This window comes from Electrophorus electricus, chromosome 22 (genome assembly GCF_041902795.1).
Source record: "Electrophorus electricus isolate QZ-2024a chromosome 22, ASM4190279v1, whole genome shotgun sequence".
In the NCBI taxonomy this organism is placed as follows: domain Eukaryota; kingdom Metazoa; phylum Chordata; class Actinopteri; order Gymnotiformes; family Gymnotidae; genus Electrophorus; species Electrophorus electricus.
The window spans coordinates 529,650-549,154 of NC_137518.1; the positions used below are offsets into that span (position 1 = coordinate 529,650).

The window sequence follows — 19,505 nt, forward strand, 5'->3', positions numbered from 1 at the left end:
GTACTTTATTATTTTTATTACAGGTTTTTCACCTGATAAAATCTGGAGGAGAGAGCAGAACAAGCCTTTCTTATTGTTTATTTATGCAAAGCACTTGGAAATTTGTGGTAAAGCAGGAAATTCAGTGCAACTACAGCCAAGTGCATGCAAACATCCAATGTAATGTAGCACTAAACCTGAATCATGCAAATTCCCCACAGTCCTGTCACACCTTTGACTAACAAGCCATTTAAGAGGCTTCTGTACAGGTACTGAACAATAGAGCTTTCACGGTCCTAAATAACTACGATGAAACGCAAAATCCACAAGTTAGGTTTTTTTTTTACTTTATATTATTGATGTATGTGACTGAGATATGACAAACAACCTTGAGATACCCAGCAGTATGTCTGTATCAATGCTCAGCTGTTAGCATTGCATCTACTCTAACATTGCTGACATTTCTGATCAATGACACGTGACAGGAAGTGTTTTGTAATCTTTTGTAATCTTTCTCAAGTATCATTTACAAACAGGAATACACCTGCTATCATCATGCTTTGAACCAAAATGGTTCTCTAAAGATCTTCAAGTCAAACCCACAAGCAAATACAACGGAAGCAGACCAACTGAGACATGCAGATTACATTTTCGTTTCTCTCTTATGTAACAGATTTACAGTATTAATACTTCAAGTCAAGAAGTGAATATGAATAAAATGAACACATTATTTGGTCAAATGTGAGATGAAGCTAAGGTTTAAGGTCAAGTAGTCTGCAATTTGAGATCAACACGGATGTTAAACTACCACATATGCCTTATACCACAATCATCCTTACCTCAGGATCCATTTAGAGATATTTCAAAGGTAATATTTCTCCCTAACTTAGTAAATCAGCCTCAATAAAGGAATATCTGGTGTGAGCAGAAATCAAATTCTAAAGCCAAGACATTTTCATACATGTGTGAGGGGCAGCTGGAGATAAACCACTGATTTACATATATATCTAACCCTAGCTGGGGATAAAGGAAGGCAGTGAGTCTGCAGAGCAGAATTAGGAATCACATCATCAGTGTCTGCAGACTTTCAGGGTCAGACCTGCAGGACTGTCAAAGCCCCACAAAGGTAAGGTTGCTTGCCCATCGTGCTAGGACATGACTAACCTTTCACTTTGTTTCTTTAATTTGAATGACATGTTTTACTAATCAAATGCTATCTGGCCTTGGTGCAGAATGACAGGCCAGTGGATGCTGTTGGCTCTGTGCTGCTTGCTCAGGTCTGGCCATGGTGAGAATCCAGCATGGTTTCAGAACATCACGACAAGTCTCTTTAAGTCTCAAGGAGATTTATTACTGGGGGGGCTGTTCCCTATCAATGAGCTGACCAGCAACCTGAGTGAGCAGCTGGAACCAGGTGATATTCACTGCAACAGGTAGATTATCGTTCACATTTATTGTTTCACATTTTTATACTAAACCCTTTCTAGATCTTCTGAGAACAGATTTTTGTTTATCTGCTTTCTTTGCTGAAAGAATCAATCAGTATGGCCTTGCGCTGGCGTTAGTGATGAAGTTCACTGTAGACGAGATCAACGCCATTCCTGAACTCCTTCCTGAGATCACGGTGGGCTTTGAGAACTACGACTGCTGCAACCAGCCAGGTGTGGTCATACAGCCCACCCTGCGTTTTCTTTCAGCTGCTGCCTCAGAGGACGTGGAGGTGAAGTGTAACTACACCGAGTACGCGACCCGTGTCATGGCTGTCATTGGCCCCTGCAGCTCGGAACTGGCAACCATCACTGGCAAGCTGCTGGGATTCTTCCTGATGCCACAGGTAAGACCATTCTGGATCAGATACTGGAAAAAAAATATCTAAAAACCTAAAAACACAGCAAACAATGCACAAATACTGCTTTTTATTTATTAATTTATTTCCTTTTATTTTATTTGATTGGCGGTCGGTCGGTCGGTCTTTCTTTCTCTCTTTCTTTCTTTCTTTCTTTAAAACACACTGTGGCTTACGTCCCACCTGCCTCCCAGGTCAGCTATGGTGCCACTAGCGAAGACCTCAGTGATAAGATTCAGTACCCGTCGTTCATGCGCACGACGCCCAGTGACCACTGGCAGGCCAAAGCTGTGGTGCAGCTGTTGCAAGAGTTCAGCTGGAACTGGGTGGCTGTGGTGGGCAGTGATGATGGGTATGGCAAACAGGGCAAGCAGCAGCTCTCCAGCATGGCGGCCGATGGGAACATATGTGTGGCGTACGAGGGGCTCATCCCAGTCTATGACAACCCAGTGCCAGTAATATTAGATATCCTGGATCACATTGTGGAGGCCAACGTAGGGGTGGTGGTGGTGTTTGCCACCTATCAAGTTACCACTGCCTTCTTCAGAGAGGTTTGGGAAAATCTCTTGTAAAACTTTTTCTCTTGTAAAACATTGTTCAATGCTCTGGCTATACAGAAATACAGCTTTTGTGTAACTGCTAAAGACTGAAACATTCTGTGTCTTTTCACATGCGTACATAGATGACAAGTATAATTTAAAGATGATTCAATGGTTCCTACACAAGAAAGATAAGGGCGAAGGTATCCACACAGTGCCACTGAATCTCTCTTCCTATACAGGTAATTATGCGGAATTTGACTGCAGTGTGGGTGGCCACTACAAGTTGGGCCCTCTACAGTGACCTCAACCAGCTGCCTGGCATGGGCAGCGTGGGCACCGTGCTGGCCTTCTCTGACATCACCCAACCCCTCAGTCTGTTGAGCCCATATGTCCGAGAGCTTTTCTCTAGGATGCAGGAAGAGAGGCTTCAGCAAAGCCAGCGGCAGACAGACCCCAACATTTCTCCTCTAGACAACCCCTGCCTGGGTTGCTGGGATCTCTCCCCTGAGAATGCAAGCATAGTGGACACAGTGCTGGTTCAGCGCACGGCGTTCAGCGTCTATGCTGCCATCTACACCTTGGCATACGCACTGCACCACACACTCGGCTGTAATGAGACCCGCTGTTCCAGACACCCCAAACGTGACAAAATCTACCCATGGCAGGTGGGATATACTTTCAGACACTTATTGAATCCACCTACAACAAACCATTAAAGGGTAGCAGTTTGAAATGGCAGTAACTAAACATGGCTCTTCTTAATCTTGTGCACAGTTGCTGGAGAAGCTTCAAAATATTTCTCTGAATCTGAACGGAACAAAATTAGACTTTGATCAAATGGGAAACCCAGACATTGGCTATGATATATTGGTCTGGGTCTTTGGAAACCACACCATTACCTTCCAAAACATTGGGAACTTCAACCAGATCATCACAATAAACAAAGATCTCATAAAATGGCACACAGCAAATTTTACGGTACTAAGAAAAGCTTTGAGGGTTTTTTTTAAGATATGGGGTTTTTTTTCTTTATTAGAATAAAGAATCATTTTTACCTTCTGGGATCTATAGTCATTCTTTGTTGTTGTAATTAATATACAGTACACTTCTCTGGTGATATTATGTTCAGAAAGTAATTCTCAAGAGTCTGAAATATTACTGTGATGAAATATGACTGTTATAACAGGTCCCTACGTCTACATGCTCTTCTGAGTGTCAAACAGGACAAGTACACATAGTCAAAGGCTTTCATTCCTGCTGCTTTGACTGCATTGACTGCCAAGAGGGAACCTTCCAGAACAACACAGGTGTCAGTCTGTACACTAATGTATATTACGATTTGTCAGTACTTTAAGGTCAATCTAAGATTTTACCACAGTCCAGGTATGTTGCTCCAGACACCCCCAGCACAACAAAATCTAGTCATGCTACATGGACTTTTAGTTCAGACACTGAATGAATCCATCTAGAGTCACTGTATTTAGATCTGTATACTAACAAAAACCATAGATTTTAGCCACAGTCCAAGTAACACACATGTTGATGCCTAAACTGTATCAAAATGTCTTAAATGTGTCAAAACCACATGACTCATGTTCTAAAAATTACATAACATACCAATCTGCCTTCCTTAACAGATGACATCCAGTGCACTGTGTGTCCAGACGGTCAGTGGTCCACCCTGCGCAGCACCTACTGTGTCCTTCCCACCTTCACGTATCTGTCCTGGATCTCCTACGAAGCCATAGGCCTGGTTCTGGCCGGAGTTCTGATACTGTGCTGCCAGGCGTGGGTCGGCGTCCTGTTTTTTAGGCACAGGTCGACACCGCTGGTGCGGGCAGCAGGAGGAAAACTCGCAGGTCTCTGCCTGGCCAGTCTGATGGGAGGGTGCGCCAGTGTTGTGCTCTTCCTGGGAGAACCAGGCAATGTGGTGTGCAGCTTACAGCAACCTCTGAACGCCTTCTTCCCCACTGTGGCCCTGTCCGCCATTCTGGCTGTCTCACTACAGGTGAAGGACCTCACCATAAAACAAACAATCACAAAGCTAATGTCGTATGGCAGGGGTAGGCAGGTTGCAGTAGGTCTCAGCTGCCAAGGGCTGGTGTGGGTTTCTGCCATGACCAAACACCACATCTGTTATTTGAAAACTGAAAACAAGTGATTAAACAAGAGGAACTGAGTGTGTTGTAGCTAGAACCTGCAGCCACACCAGCCCATCACAGGTAAGATACGGTCTACCAGGGGTGGGTGATATAGCCCTAAAATATTACTATTACACCGATATTATGGTGAATGATATATGACACACCCCTATTGTCAACCTCTGCCTTATGACGCGGTGATGCCATTCTGATTAGTGCTGGGTTTAGTCGGGGCTTCATTTCTTGACACACAGCTTCTGTTCATGCATCACCTTTTGTTTCAGCAGATTGTGTGTGTAATAGAATTCCCTGAAAGAGCTCCTGCTCACCTGGAGAACCTGCGGACCTCAGGCAGCTGGATGGTGGTGTTGGCCTGCTGTGGCATTCAGGCAGGACTCACTGGCTGGTTTGTACAGCAAGGGCCCTCACTAACAGACTATGTGGCCAGTCTGCAGGTGAACTTTGTGACGCGTTTTCTGCGCTGCCCAGTGGAGCCTGTCCTGAACTTTGGCCTGATGATGGCCTTCAATGGCCTGCTAGCCCTGGTCTCATTCATGTGCACTTTCATGGCTGTGAAACCTGCCCGACAGTATAACCTTTCTAGAGATGTCACCATTTCCGGATTAGCCTATTGTGTGACATGGGTCTTATTCATACCCATCTATGCTGGTCTTAGTGACAAAAACAAGTCTATTGGTCAAGTAACTGTTACGTTTCTTAGTAATATGGCACTGATGGGAAGTTATTACCTTCCAAAGTGCCATCTTCTGGTTAAGCACCCGGAGCTCAACACAGATGATTACTTCCGCACCTACCTGGAGGGGGCGCCACCAATCGCGCCTGAGGGAGATTAAACTAAATAACCAGATGACACTCTGTTCCGTTGCTTTATATAAAAATACAGCAAAACGTTGAAATTAATATAAACTGTGTAGCTCAGTCAATGAAACCATATAACGATTTTGTGACGTTTAAATAAAATGGATGTGGAGGCTTTGTGTTGCAGTCTGCGTTTATATCGATGGTTAACAAATGCTCGCGCGTTGGCGCTTCCTCGCGAGTGTAGCTTTGTCACCATGGATACGGTTGCTAACAACGTGTGTCTGGAGCGTGTGGAGGCGGCAGGGCAGTGCGTTTGATCAGCGTTGTTAAGGTAAGGAGGCTTTCGCCGCAGTTTGGAGGTTTTTGTTCCCGACACGATTAAAACTAAACACCAGGGCAAAACCGCTTTGGACGACCATGCAAAACAATGTAAAAGCCCACCATAAATCACCCGACACATGCAGGTAGTTTCAGTAGGACAGTGTCCAGGGTGTTGTCAGAAGTGGCAACCCTAGTAACGCGTGATATTCCTGTACACAAAAGCTTGATGAAACATACACAGTAAATAACTCTGACTTGGCAATATTCAAAACTGTGGCTTTGGCACATAACTGCTTACTTTTACACCTGTGTTTCTTCCTTGGCGCTCTCACTCTTACTCTCTCTCTCTCACACACACACACACTGTGATTTTCCAGGTGGCTTTAAAATTATTCGATATCTTCACAGTGGTTTTATCTACAGTGTTTTTTCCTGTCGACATGCCGCGTGGACGATCAGCAACAAGTGTTCACTCTGACAGCAGTGAAATGGATTTTGATGGAATTGGTATGAACTGACAAATACGTGACTATGAGACATCAATTTAAAAGTGTGACTACTGCGCTACCATTCAAACCCGGGTTTAGTTAAAGAAGCTTTGTATGTCTGTGTGTGTGTGTGTGTGTGTGTGTGTGTGTGTGTGTGCACCACAGCGGAGACAGAGATAGGGAAACTCCAGAGGCAGTTTCGCATCATGGAAGGAGATCGTCAGGCGTACAGCATCCAGTCCCAGGAGATCCTCCGCAAACAACGGTCAGAGATCCCACTACACGCCCAACACTGCACCTCCCACACACAATCATGGGAGCTCACTGTGTGTGTCTGTGTGTGTGTGTTTGCAGTCTGGAGATGGAGAAGCTACGCAAGGAGCAGGAGGAGTTGCAGAAGAGACTGTGTGTGTCGGACAGTGACGCTCACAGGCTGAGTGATGACCAGAATGGCCAGCGACTGCGTTCACTCCTGACCCAGGGCAATGAGCTGCAGGAGGAACTGGAGCAGGAGCGCCGCAGTCAGACAGAGCTGGAGAAAGAGGTGGACACACACACGCACACAAATACAAAAGACTGAACACTCACAAACACACACAAACACAAAACCATTCAGTCATTTTCTGCAGCGTGAGTCATTTAAAACATAAAACACAGACTGGAAGTGCCGTGGACATCTCATAGCTACTAAACATCTTTAACTCTTAAGGTTATGAAACATAAACCGAGGCAACACAACATTTATTTTTCTGTGTCCTTCTGCAACACTGTTTTGTTGTTATTTTGAAATGATGTGTCACAAAGTCTGGGCAATATTCAGTCTTACCTGCTCTCATATTTCTGGACTCTAGAACTACAGTGTCTGGGTTTGTGTGTGTGTTTTGTTGCTAGATACTGAATGTTGAAAAGAAACTGGCCGAGCTGAGAAAAGGAGAGGTCAGTGCCTCGAGTACCCAGCAGTCTCTAGTGCGACACACCCGGAAGGCCACTTGCACACTGGAGAACAAACTGGACCGGGTGAGATGCAGCATGGCAGCTTCTGTTGCTGCAAACAGTTATAGTCAGTGTGCTGTTCTAGGATCAGTTTCACTGTTTAAATTCTAAACATAGATTTTTATAGGAGAAATTAATGCTGGCCTGAAATCAGCAACTAAGGGCTGATTGTGCATACTCCTGTGCCATACTGGCTGGTTTAGGTAACTTATATTTAATGTAAAGTTGAATTGTCCTGTCACTTAAAAACCATACTGTAATGGGCCGCCTGCAGTGTGGGCCACTGGCCACTAGAGGGAGGCCACACACTGTTAATCAGTAATCAGGGCGATCATCTGCAAGTGATCTCGTTTATTTAACGGCCTTGCAAAGGTCACTCTTTGGCAAGCCTTGGTATCAGTTACATCCTGCTACTAGCACTGCCGGTAATTGTATTTCCTGTGGCATATTTCCTATGAGAGCTCTCTATCTGTTCTGTTGAGAGCTATGAGAGCTGTTCTATCTGTTGGGTTCTCTGATGGCGGAGAGGTTCAGACCAATGACCTCTGCCCTCTGCCCTCTTCCTCTCTTGTGCAGTGGTTTGAGTGAACCTCTCTCATACACTCAGTGTTTGCTTTGATTCCAACATCTTCTGGGCTGAGTGATTCTTCACGTCTGTAATACCATTTCATCTTCTTAGGTGTAGCACTTTCTCTCTATTGTCTGAGATCAACGTTTTATCTACTTTTCTCTACTCTACTCGAACACCTCACAAGTGCAGAGTACCTCACAGTCACAGTAGTGTAGTGGGTGGTGTTATGCACTGTGGTCCCCCCTACTCTACTCTCTTGTTCCTCCACGCTACTCTACTGTACCTGTTTCTCTTTTTTTATTGTTCATTTTTTCTCCTTCTATTTATGATTGGGTCCAGTTCTGGTGGCCTTTACTCTCATTAAAGTGGCAACACAACACAAGGGGACTAGCCCTCTCAACTACCCCAGGGAGACCCCTTACTATCCGTTTCTGGGGTTGTTCCCATTTTACCTATACGTGATGGACATTTCTAAGACAGATTCAATCTCAGCATAAAAAGCACTACGAGGTCCACCTATTTTAGTTTGCAAAAACAAAAAACAAGTTTATTTCGTTGCCCAGTGTAATTAGCATTATGCCTATGAGGCCACTCACTCATGTGCTAATAAAGACATAAGAGTGTTTGTCTTGGTTTGTCTCGCTGAGGTTTTTCCTTGTTTGGTTGTGCCTCGTACAGGCTCTTGTTCGCTTTAACCAGCAGCTGACCCGGAACAGGCACCTGCGGGAGGAGTTGGAGACCCTGCGGGTGGAGAGACTGCGCTTCCAGCAGCTCTACCACAAGCTGGACAAGGTCAGGGCACTGGGACAGTGTCAGAGTTGGGGAAGTGGAGGAGGAGGGTGTGGGTGGATGAAGGTTCATGTATAATCTTTTATATGCATAAGGAGCTGCAGGAGGTTCGGAGGGAAGCAGGCGATGTCATCAGCACATCGACAGCAGCTTATGATGCCAGGTGAAAGAAATTCACTCAGTTCTGTTTGGAGGAAAAGATTATGAAAGCACCCCTGTGTGGATATGTCAAGATGTGACACTAAACCATCGCAAAGAATTTTGAGAATAATCCACAAGTTTATGCAAGGTTATGCAACTTGCAGACTCTAATTCTGTGGGTGTTTGTATGTGTGTGTGTGTGTGTGTGTGTGTGTGTGTGTGTGAGTGCGTGTGTGTGTTCCACTCTTCAGATTGGAGGCCCAGTCGAAGATGATGATGATGAAGGAGAAGGCCGTGAAAGACCTGGCACAGTACAGCTCAGAAGTAAAGGAGCTTGAGAGGGTGATCACCCATGAGCGGCACCTCAGAGAGTTCATGACCACCAAGTCCAAAGAAAGAAGTAACCGTGGCAACACGCAGGAGCTCATTCGTAGACAAGGTGAGAAGCAAAGAGGAGCCTCTGAGCCCTTGAGCTATTTAGATACTGGACATGGCGGCAATGATGATGATGATGATGATGACAGAACTGAAGGCGCAGCAGAGGGCAGACTCTGGGGAGGAAAGCATGGAAACACTCGAGGACGTTTTCCAGCGTATTCAGAAGGTGACAGAAGAGGAGGATCTGGAAAAACTGGTGAACCGATTCCTTCAGGGTGAGCATTCCTGCACACCTGCCTACCAGCTGAGAATGGTGTCCACGGATCAGATTTAGCATGGACATGGACTTGGAGAACAATATATGCTTGTAATTGTTTTAACGGATAATAATAATTATTTGTTGTTGCTGCTGTTGTCATGATGTTGTTGTTACACACATTAAATCAAAACAGTAAATTCAAATGTGGTAAATTAATACATTTAAGAAGTTTTTTTTAAATATAGCTGGATGAATTCCACAGTCTTGCTGTGCAAAACCAAAATTTCCCCAAATGGAGCTAAAGACCACAGTGTGGTCTATCAGACATTTTCAAATACTCATAAACACCAGAGTGGGGTCTATCAGAGACTTTCAAATACTCATAAAGACCAGAGTGGGATCTATCAGAGTATTTGATCATCTATCAAATACTCAGTCTTGAGTACTAATTTAAAAAGCTTTAAGTTATTGTAAAGAAAAGCTTGTGACGTGTTGTAATATGTTTACTCTCCCCGCAGTTGAGGATAAGAACTTTGCTCTCTTCAATTATGTAAATGAGCAGAACACACAAGCTGAAACTTTGCGGGATGAAATCAGCCAGGTCAGTAGCTCTGCTGAGCACACCTGAAACAACCTGTTTCCCAGTGTCCACCACTGTCGGCGTGCTGAGCCCCGAGCAGCACTCACCCATGTGCCTGTCCGTCCACACCGAGCCAGATCAAAGAGGAGATGGAGAGGTTTCGGGTGGAGGGTGTGAGGCAGGTGGAGGAGCATCACATGGCCCTGAAGCAGGTGGAGGAGCAGCAGAGGGAGGCAGAGTCTCACGCCCTGGAGTACGAAGCCCAGGCCAACATCATCGGCAAAGTTCTCGATCAGATCAAAACAGGTGGGAGGAAACACAAAAGTGACAGAACCTCGGATCTGTCTTGAGGATCAGTACACCACACACATGTTCTTAAAGGTGTACTTCCCCAAGAATGCAAAAAATGCTAGTAATTAATGAAAGCTGATATGACCTAATATGATCTCATTTTCATGATCCTTCTACGCTCTTTTAGCTGGCATTCATTACTGCGCTATCATTTTCTGGTGATGTGTTCCTTTATCCAAATATACTGGAAGAATATTCTGTAATACAGACGTTCTATCTAGTCTTTGAAGATTTCCAACCAGTCCACCAAAACACACATCTGATCTGATCAGACATTCCTGGTGACTGAAATAAGAACCTCCGGCATTGTGTTGTAGGAGTGAACAGCATCTTCATTAAGATCAACTGCGACCACGCGATGGTGGACCACTGGCTGGACTCTTCGTCCAGGATCAGAGACAGCAGTATCATGAGCTACCTGAGTCTGGTGGAACAGAGGACCAGCCAGCTGCTTACACTGCAGGCCTTTCTCAACTCCAAGGTCCCACAGCGATGGAACAAGACCCACACGCTCCACAACTGCTTTGTTCACTGGCCACTTCATTAGAAACACCACCCCCTAACTGTACTCACTCAGCCTTTAGAAACACCTTTTACTCGGTTCACCTTCCTAGCTTTATAGGTATATAGATGGCAGTCCATCTGATACCTGCCATAACCTCTAAGCCACCCTCTAATCTGGACCACTGGACCAGTGGCACTGACATGGCGGTGACACAGTAGTGAGTGTTGCTGGTACAACTGTACTGCGGGAGATTTAATTCATCAGTTTTTCTGTACCTAGAGGCTGGTGGCACTCTACTGTTTCCCAAGGGTGGGGAATTTACTTGTGGTGGTGTGGTAATGCATCCAGAGTCTCATATGGTTTAGACAGGGAGAGTGTAACCCAGGTAATTTACTGTAGCAACAGTTTGCCTAAACACTTGTTGGTGGACACTAGCTAGGTGGATAGAGGTCTCTACTCCCCGTTCAGTTCCTGCCACACACACCACTCACACTAGGGTCTGGACAAAAATTAGCTAGTTTGAAAACAGTTAACTAAGGCTTTCTAATGTAAGATTTACCAGAGTTGAAGCATAGTGACTTTGTCTGTTCTGAGGAATACAGGCCTCTATTAATTCAGGTTAACAGTAGCCATAGATATTTACATTTCAAGACCATGAAGAAGAGTGTCTGTATCTTGTTTAAGTAGATTACATTTGCTAGAAGATAAATTGTCCAGATCTGTGTGATAAAACAGGACCTGGAGAAGGATTATGACCCAAAGATGGTGGCTCAGTGCCTGCTGGGACAGAATCCAGAGCTGCAGAAAGAGACAGCTGTCATTCGGCCTGCTGGTACTGGGTAAGAGCTCGCTTGCACCATCATAGCATGGGATGATGTGAGCAAGGAGTATGCTTTCTAAATGCCAAATTATTGATGCTGTAAATGAAACCTTTGGGGGAAAACTCTGTGTTGTGTTGCATGTGCATGCAATGTTCCAGGGAAGACAATGACTCTGAAGAGTCACTGTTCACAGATGAGGATGACCGGCCTTTGACCCAGGAAGAACTTCGGCAGCGTATCATGAATATCGTAAGAAACACATACTGGAAAAAACAAAAGTGCTTCATTTGATGTAGCTTGTGATTTTAAGTCTAAGTCTGTCTTTCTGCAGGTTCTTCGTAAAGAAGGAGGATTCTCTGCTGAGAGAGGCAAAGAGGAAAAATTTTCCAAACTCGGCACTCTCACCAGCCAAAGACACCACTCTCTAGAGCTTTGAGCTCTGTACAAAGTGGCAATTCAAAGTGCTTACAGATGGATAATTGCAGTTCACCAACGGAACTGAAGGGGGCAGTATATACCTTTGCTGTCATATATAACATTTAGTTATAAGCTTATCATGTATTGAAATCAGTTTATTTAATGAGTCAGTTCATTCAGTTTATTATTTATTTTAAACTCCATGCCACGAGTTAAATAACCAGTTAAAGAAGCAATAATTTCGCTTGTCAGTAGGCTATTTCTGTAAAGCCCATTATTATATGCTATTGTTCTGGTAAATGCATTCAATTATTCCAAACAATAAGCTATTTTCAGTGTATATTTCAGTATCACTTACAAAATAACCGCTGATTTACAAAAGTCCCAACTGGTTATTTTAAGCAGTCCATTCGAATAACATAATGTGGCGAATGACTAAATAGGGCCTGTATCTTCCCCCTGAGCTCACTGAAGTTTACTAGCGCTCCAGGCGATGCTTACTGACAGCCCGAAGTCTCGATCAACTAAACTTTTACAATCTAACCAGCACTCTTTATGTGAGGGCATGTGAGTGTGTGTGTGGAAGAGTGAAGCCTGACCTCTAAAAACTCCATGTATAGTAATAATCTGTTCACAGAGAAACGAGGAAGCTGAATTCTGAAGGTAGTAATGAACAGTGCAGTACAGGCTATAGTAAATATGGAGTTCATTTAAAAGACGCTTTCCTTCCTTGCTTTGTGCCTACGAAAACAGATCAGCAGATAAGGCAGAATGGATGTTTGCTTTGAAATGTGACCCGTCTGTTACCCCCCCGCTTCTACAGAAACGGTCTGTGCACACGGCACGGTGCGTTGCCACGACAACCCTTCCCCCTTTATCACGACAGGCTCATTTCCTCATCCTGACAATGCCGCCAGGTCGCCCACTCAGTGAGCCCGCCCACACTGCGACAGCTCGGCCAATCAAAGAACACACCCACACAGTGGGCCCGCCCACACTGCGACAGCTCGGCCAATCAGAGAACACACGAACCCAGCGCAACAACTGACTCTGCCCACTGACACACTCTCCCTATGCCGTGATTTTCTCTCTCGGCGCCTCCATCTTTTATCCTGCGGTGTTTTCTCTCTGTTAGCCTGCCTTGCCGTGCATCAGTCTACTTTATCTCCAGTTAACCCGACTAACCCTCCCAACCAGTGCTGCCACAAGCACACACTCGCACGAGCAAACGCGCAGGCTCCGCGCGCAAAGCCCTCACCCACGCGCCCTTATCTCTGCACTATATCCTGTTGGTTTGTGTCTCGCCCTCTCCACTGCTCGGGTGCCTTATCCTCACTCACACAGATCCGGGGGGCTTTTATCCGGTGCTTTATGTGCTTTAATTCTGCCTCAGTCAGGTCCTCCACATGTAAACTTCTTAATTAAAGAATTCGCGCACGCATAGTTCGCATGTCACTGGTTTAGCGAAGTGAGGTTATCAGTCATTAAGCTTTAAATTAAATTACTTTAAGCCATTACATTTTTTCGCTTTTGTTGTTGTTCTCGCTGACCAAACACGGCATTTCTCTTAAATGTTTAAGAGGTAATTTGTGTGAAAGATTCAAAAGGTAAACACCTAACTACGTTCTTTCTCTGTACGATCATCGCGGTTCTGGAGGCCTGGGCAGAGAAGCGCAGCCTCTGGACATCTTCAAGTCTCTGAACAGCTCTATAAGCCCTCGCTCGCTGCATCCGTCCACCGCGCGTTTCTTTTCGTTGGGAGAAGGCCAACTATTTTTTATTTCTCTAAGCTGCGCTACGATAGCTTCCCTCGGGACGGTTCCTTGCAATTCTCAGGTTTAATATGTTCTGTTTTCTTTTAAAACGTGAGGCTAAATCAGTCAGGATTTTTTTTGTCTTATTATTTAACTTATCTGAGTTAAACATTCATTTGCATAGATTTCACCACGCATGAATGCGCCTTCGTTACCGTCCTCTGCATGCTCTATCTGCCTTCACGTTTTCTGATATCACCCAGCGCGTTTTTCGCAGTCTAACATATCGTTCTCAGGACACTCGAACCTTTTCTGAAGGTTATGAGGTGCAGCTGCCGCCTCTGCTCCCTCCACTAGATGGCAGTAATAGTAATTCAGCAAACCATTAAACCCTAGTAAGAGACCTTCTGTTGCTAGGCAATCATTCGCAGGCTCCTGGTGTTGCAGAATGATCTTTTCAGTCTGTTCATTATACACGTGCTAATTGGCATCATAAAGGTTGGCATCATTAACTGTATTTCAGATATTTTTGATAAAGGTTTATCCTATGAGCAGTTTGACTATACAGTTTTCCAGTTCTGATGGTCATAACTCATTTGCTGAAAAGTAGCAAGGTTAATCGCATAGACTAAATTAACTCTAGCTTGTATAGAACTTATAGACAGAAAGTGTGACAATAAACATGCATAACCTTAGACGATTTTAATGCATTTTCTCTAACATTTTGGAAAGACCTGGTTTGCCTCATATTCAAATCGCTGATCGCGCATTTACCCTTAAGATGACTCTTGAGATGTCATATTACTAGGCTACCTTATCTTGAGTATGTGACCGATTTCTTGATTCTGTCAAATATATCCATAGACAAAAGTTTAACAACTCCATTCCTAAGCTTCAGCGTTTTCTTTCAGAAGTATTTCGCCGGTAACAGATGCAAAAAGTGCTATTTGTTATTAAAAGGCATGAAATATTTCCGGATATTCAATCGATGCAAACCTCTTTTTTCTTATTTCTTCTGGTTGGTATAGTGGAGTAGGTAACAATGTTGTCTCGACTGTGGTTCAAACCCCTTCTGGGTAAATACTGTGTACTACAATAAAAGTCCTTGGGCAAGAGTCCTATACTCACATATCTCTGTAACATGACTGAAACTGTAAGGTGCTCTGGATAAGAGCAGCTTCCAGATGAGTAAAATGTTACTGCTCTTAAAGCTTCAGACAAACTATTGAAATAATGCAGAATTCGTTTTATAATTGTTTAAATGCATTGTATTCAGTTTTACATATTTTTTGTTTCTAAATTGCTCACAAACGTACATGACTTTCAGAAGCAAACAATATTTTCAAAACCTTTATCTATAATTTCAAAGGTCAAAATGTGACTTTACAAAAATGTATTAAAAAAAAGATGGCATATTATTTATTAAATTGAACAGGTAGTGAATGTTGGATGTTGCTTGAAAAAAATCACTTTAAGTATCCAAGTAACTTAATAATCAGCATTACAAGAATATTTTTTGCTATGAAAGGCCCTCTTTTACAAGCTTGATTAAAACATATTCAAATTCTGATAGACTATCAATACAACAAAAAATCTCTTGATACTATTGATATTTAAATACAGCTCGTCAGCTTATGACTTCAAACTTTCAATGCTAAAACTGTTAATGTTAGTCATGAAAAGTGGAATTTAAAGAACTAATTACAAGTTAATAGGAGAGAGGGTACTCAGGCAGTAGAATACATGCATGTACATATATTGTGTGAAACAAACTGGTCGGCACTGGTAAAACAATTCAAATGAAATTGTCCCTCTGAGTTTTAAAGATTTTTATTGAACCATATGCTGGAAATGCACACTTAAAAGATGTTCGGCAGTACTCCATTTTACTAACCATGCATAGGCCTTCACTTTGAGGACTTCACTGGTTTGCCCTTAACCACATACAGTTACCTCATCACACACCCAGAGACCTCTTAACAGACTGTAGTGTTCACTGAAAGTCCCTCCCCTGAGCAAGTCCCTTGTCTCTCTCTCTCTCTCTCTCTCTCTCTCTCTCTCTCTCTCTCTCTCTCTCTCTCTCTCTCTCTCTCTCTCTCTCTCTCTCTCTCTCTCTCTCTCTCTCTCTCTCTTCTTAGTGCTGTTTGCTGGGCAGATGGTTCTTTGTTGAAGCTCTACAATGGAACTACGGTCGGTGCAGCCGGCTGTTGGCACTCATACTTCATGTCAACTCTCTTTGTTTTCTGTAATGCTTCAATATCCCCCCATCAAGATGTTGATCTCTCATGCTGTGTACAGTGGCTGCCACAAACAGTTGCATACATAGTGATACACACATTACATATAAAGACACAAACACACACACATCTTATTTGGGGATGTGAAAGAGGGTTTATAACCTAATACAATATAACACCTGCCCCTTTATAATATAAGATTACTGCAAAAATGGAAACATCTAAGTAGTGAAGCTGAAAAACTGTTTTGAGTTTTTGTTTGAGGTTTTTTTTGGTGGGGTCTAGAAGCTTCAGATGCAAAGGGAAAAGTCATCTGGAGCTCAGAGGAAAAAAAATGCTAATTTGCCATCTGGATTATTAGGCAATCCATCTGGATTATTAGGCAATCCAGTGATTCCCTTGTGCAGGGCCTGCTGTAAACCTTCTGACAGACTGCGAACAACCAAGACTCAGGAACTCATAAACCTCTCGTTCCTGCATGTTGACTGAGCCTTCAAAGGGACATAGCTCCACTGCAGGCTATGAATTCCAAAGTACAGTATACTAATGCCATGTTTTAGCACCCAAGGCCTGAAACTGTAAATGCAAACAGCTACATGTTCAAACAGGGCCACTGGAATTGAAAGAACCCTAATCAGTTCTGTGCACAAGCTATGGCCTGCAGAGAGAAGAGTTGTAGCTGACATTGTTTGGACACTTAGACCAATGGCCCATCTGCTGTGTCTCTGATGAAGAAGAAAAAATAGTAAGACATGGTGTGGGTGTGGAGTGCAGGTAAAAGGAGAGGGCCCTCCTCACTCCAAATCAATGGAAATTTCCACCAGCAGGGTGAGGTGAGTGGGGGGAGACCGAGGGTACAGTTCTCTAGGACACTCAGACTAGATTAAACATCTGTTCTTTTACAACTGTACATACCAGTGACTTTAAAAAGACAATATGTTGTATTTAGCTTCTTACAGTTTGGTAGCTACTTTCTAAAGTGATGCATTCTAATTCTAATCTCAATCCCTGTCCTGTTATGATCATTTCCAGTGCAGAGAACATCCCTCAAGCATTACGCAGTGTCTTCCAGTGGGCGTGACTGCTGAGGATGGGGGTTAAGTGACCACATACCATATCATCTTTGGTTAAGATGTCCGTCTCTGCTTAGGAAACGAGGCTGAGCTGAAGATGACTACTGTGTTCACACATTAAACTCAGTGGAATGCAAAGAAATAACACCAAAGAAATGACATGACATGGTAACACTATGTATAATTGGAGGATGTGATGCAGCACTGTCTGGTGCAGACCGCAGGGCCATGATGAATGAATGGTTCTCCTTGAGACTCAGTTTGCACTTAATGCACTATGGTTTTTCCAGTTATCCTGACCCCTTTCCTTCTAAATCCTGACCTCTGACTTCCGAATGCCCCTCCCCTTGACACTGAAGCATTCCATGGGTCAGGTTTCAGCCCTTTGTCTCCAAACCAGGGTGTAATTGTTAAATGCTCTCTCGTATTGCCTAAGGGGACATTACAGACTTAATGTCTGATTAGAAAATTCCAAGGTTGTCCAGGAAATATAAGGCCAAGCTCAGGTTTAGGTTGTTTTGCAGCCAGGGTGTCATTTGGTTGCCTAGACTACAGAATATACGTACTCTTTGACCCTGAAAGATACAGCCAATAAATTCCCAACAACACTAGGTAAACTAGCATAGTCATAACTAGGACCAATTTTAGACCGGGCAGGATGTCTCAGAGCAATGCACAAGGCCTACAATATTTGCTATTACGAGTCGCACACATTCTTTCATGATCTGTGGTACACAGCCAATGTGACTTTCTGTGGTACAACCCTGTCTAATTTCCAGAGAAATCTTTAATCCAGCATTTGATGTTTCAATGAAAACATGTCACACACACTTATAAATTAACTAATTGTTGCTGTAACTGAATGAACATGAGCCACCTTTTTGATGAGATTTAAAAAACTTTAAAAGCTTGCTCTATTGAGTTTTTGGTGTGGGCCCAGTTTTATGTGTGTGGTGTCTTTAAATTGGTAACATTTCATCTTATGCATGGAGCAACGTAAATATGACCACTGTGTCAACTTTTAATTTGAGGGTTGAATCATGTAATATTTGTTAGTATAAATAATTGGTAACCTCCAAGCCAAATTCAAAGTGGACTATTTGGTAGTAGGAACAATAGAGAAGCTGTAAGTGCTGTAAACTTCTAATAGTAGATTACCTAAGAAGGGAATTCTTTTTTTCCCTCTTATCCCTGCCTCAGCAAACACACTTATTCTCAACTCCTCCCTCATCAACATCATCAACATCAAAAAAACAAAAACTCACCAGCACTAAAGACCAGCAGGCGATTTTTTGGATGTGATCCAGTATCCATGGAAACTAATCGAGCCAGTAGACAGGCTGTGGATATACTGGGGGAAAAGCACTACAGGAAATGACCTAACAAAGCCTCCATCCTCTCCCATTGCTCTCATTTTTCCACTGGCAGCAAATGAGTAATGTTGGAGCTGAGCTCTGCTTTTTCTTCTCCAAACTGACGGCTACTTGTCTGGATCTGTGCAGCAAACAGAGCACGGCCCTCGTCCTGCAGACGGCTGCTTCAGTGTGCCACACTCCACATATGTTCTTCATTTCCTAAATGAAAGAGCCTCTCTGTATACAGAACATGTTCCACTCCGTTTATGTCTGAGAACAAACAAGAGGCTTTATGTGATTTAATTCATCTCTTGCTGAAGCCCTAAATGCCGCCATCTCCACATGTAGACCTGTGTCCAGGCACAACACACAAGCTTGTGCTTCCATACATGTTCACAATACATCTAGTCCATTAAAGGCTTTCATACCTGTTTGTCATTACAACCAACCTTCAGCAGGAGTAATTATATTCATTTCTTTGTAAAACCTATGGTCGTCTTTGGAAAGATGGTTAGGAGATATAATTTGAGCAGTTGTAGTTACAAGTTTGAAATGCCAAAGAGTACAAGATTTACATTTTTAGTTCCTAACACTATAAATGCTAATCACCAAGGTGGTGGGTGATGCTATTGCTCCTATATCTGCTAACATAGAGGGTTGGGGGTTAGGGTCCATTTTCCTTTGTAGCACATTTCCATACTTCCAAGTATACTAGAACAATATTTATATATATTGAAGCACTTTTCTTGCACAGCTGATGAAGAACCTCTATCTGAAATATTCTGTTTCTTGGGAACAGAAGGGTGTTGAGGTGTGGTATCTTAACTGTTCCCAGGACTGCACTCTTCTGGGCTGAAATCTCTGATGTTGTTCCTGGGGTCTGCTGTAGCCGATCTCCCAGTCCGGGGTTCACCTAGTGCTCCGATTACCACGGGAACAACCGTTGCCTCCACTCTCCACATCTTTTCCAGCTGTTCTTTTAGCCGTTGGTATTTGTTAAGCTTTTCATGTTCCTTTTTCCTGATGTTGATATCACTTGGGATTGCCACATCTATCACTATGACCCTCTTCTGCTGTTTATCCATCACTACTATGGCTGGATGGATAGCAATTACCATCTTTTCTGTCTGTATCTGAAAGTC

The 19,505-nt window shown here is 43.4% G+C and overlaps 3 protein-coding genes across 7 annotated transcripts; all 3 read left to right on the forward strand.

The window, feature by feature from the left end:
• The first annotated feature begins 1,212 nt into the window (after positions 1–1,212).
• On the forward strand, positions 1,213–2,397 carry LOC113581993 (taste receptor type 1 member 3). The gene is made up of 3 exons (XM_027017506.3): positions 1,213–1,412; positions 1,513–1,813; positions 2,020–2,397. Exons 1-3 carry the CDS (start codon positions 1,213–1,215, stop codon positions 2,395–2,397), a joined length of 879 nt encoding a protein of 292 aa, XP_026873307.3.
• Positions 2,398–2,612: 215 nt separating this feature from the next.
• Positions 2,613–3,789, forward strand: LOC145653113 (taste receptor type 1 member 3-like). The gene is made up of 3 exons (XM_081705782.1): positions 2,613–3,032; positions 3,142–3,345; positions 3,554–3,789. The coding sequence occupies exons 1-3, from the start codon at positions 2,613–2,615 to the stop codon at positions 3,719–3,721; spliced, it is 792 nt and encodes a 263-aa protein (XP_081561908.1). The 3' UTR covers positions 3,722–3,789.
• Positions 3,790–5,578: 1,789 nt separating this feature from the next.
• Positions 5,579–17,940, forward strand: odad1 (outer dynein arm docking complex subunit 1). Of its 5 annotated transcripts, XM_081705741.1 has the most exons (17): positions 5,592–5,661; positions 6,075–6,158; positions 6,305–6,404; positions 6,494–6,683; positions 7,031–7,156; positions 8,382–8,495; positions 8,588–8,655; positions 8,885–9,072; positions 9,158–9,286; positions 9,789–9,871; positions 9,988–10,156; positions 10,519–10,682; positions 11,442–11,545; positions 11,686–11,776; positions 11,859–15,888; positions 16,297–16,768; positions 16,968–17,938. In XM_081705741.1, the coding sequence occupies exons 2-15, from the start codon at positions 6,092–6,094 to the stop codon at positions 11,961–11,963; spliced, it is 1,698 nt and encodes a 565-aa protein (XP_081561867.1). In that variant the 5' UTR covers positions 5,592–5,661; positions 6,075–6,091; the 3' UTR covers positions 11,964–15,888; positions 16,297–16,768; positions 16,968–17,938. The 5 variants fall into 5 exon arrangements, with proteins under 5 accessions (XP_081561868.1, XP_081561867.1, XP_026873333.2 ...); XM_081705742.1 differs by having other exon boundaries at positions 5,579–5,661; positions 6,111–6,158; positions 11,859–16,768; positions 16,968–17,940; XM_027017532.3 differs by having other exon boundaries at positions 11,859–16,768; positions 16,968–17,939.
• Positions 17,941–19,505: the final 1,565 nt, after the last annotated feature.

Excerpts from the sequence above, each read along its gene's own strand:
- LOC113581993 (XM_027017506.3), top strand. The coding sequence starts at position 1,213 with ATGACAGGCCAGTGGATGCTGTTGGCTCTGTGCTGCTTGCTCAGGTCT. Across the intron at positions 1,413-1,512 it reads GGTGATATTCACTGCAACAG|AATCAATCAGTATGGCCTTG; the intron begins GTAGATTATCGT and ends CTTTGCTGAAAG. Across the intron at positions 1,814-2,019 it reads GATTCTTCCTGATGCCACAG|GTCAGCTATGGTGCCACTAG; the intron begins GTAAGACCATTC and ends CCTGCCTCCCAG.
- LOC145653113 (XM_081705782.1), top strand. The coding sequence starts at position 2,613 with ATGCGGAATTTGACTGCAGTGTGGGTGGCCACTACAAGTTGGGCCCTC. Across the intron at positions 3,033-3,141 it reads ACAAAATCTACCCATGGCAG|TTGCTGGAGAAGCTTCAAAA; the intron begins GTGGGATATACT and ends TCTTGTGCACAG. Across the intron at positions 3,346-3,553 it reads GGCACACAGCAAATTTTACG|GTCCCTACGTCTACATGCTC; the intron begins GTACTAAGAAAA and ends CTGTTATAACAG.
- odad1 (XM_027017532.3), top strand. The coding sequence starts at position 6,092 with ATGCCGCGTGGACGATCAGCAACAAGTGTTCACTCTGACAGCAGTGAA. Across the intron at positions 6,684-7,030 it reads AGACAGAGCTGGAGAAAGAG|ATACTGAATGTTGAAAAGAA; the intron begins GTGGACACACAC and ends TTTTGTTGCTAG. Across the intron at positions 11,777-11,858 it reads GGCAGCGTATCATGAATATC|GTTCTTCGTAAAGAAGGAGG; the intron begins GTAAGAAACACA and ends GTCTTTCTGCAG.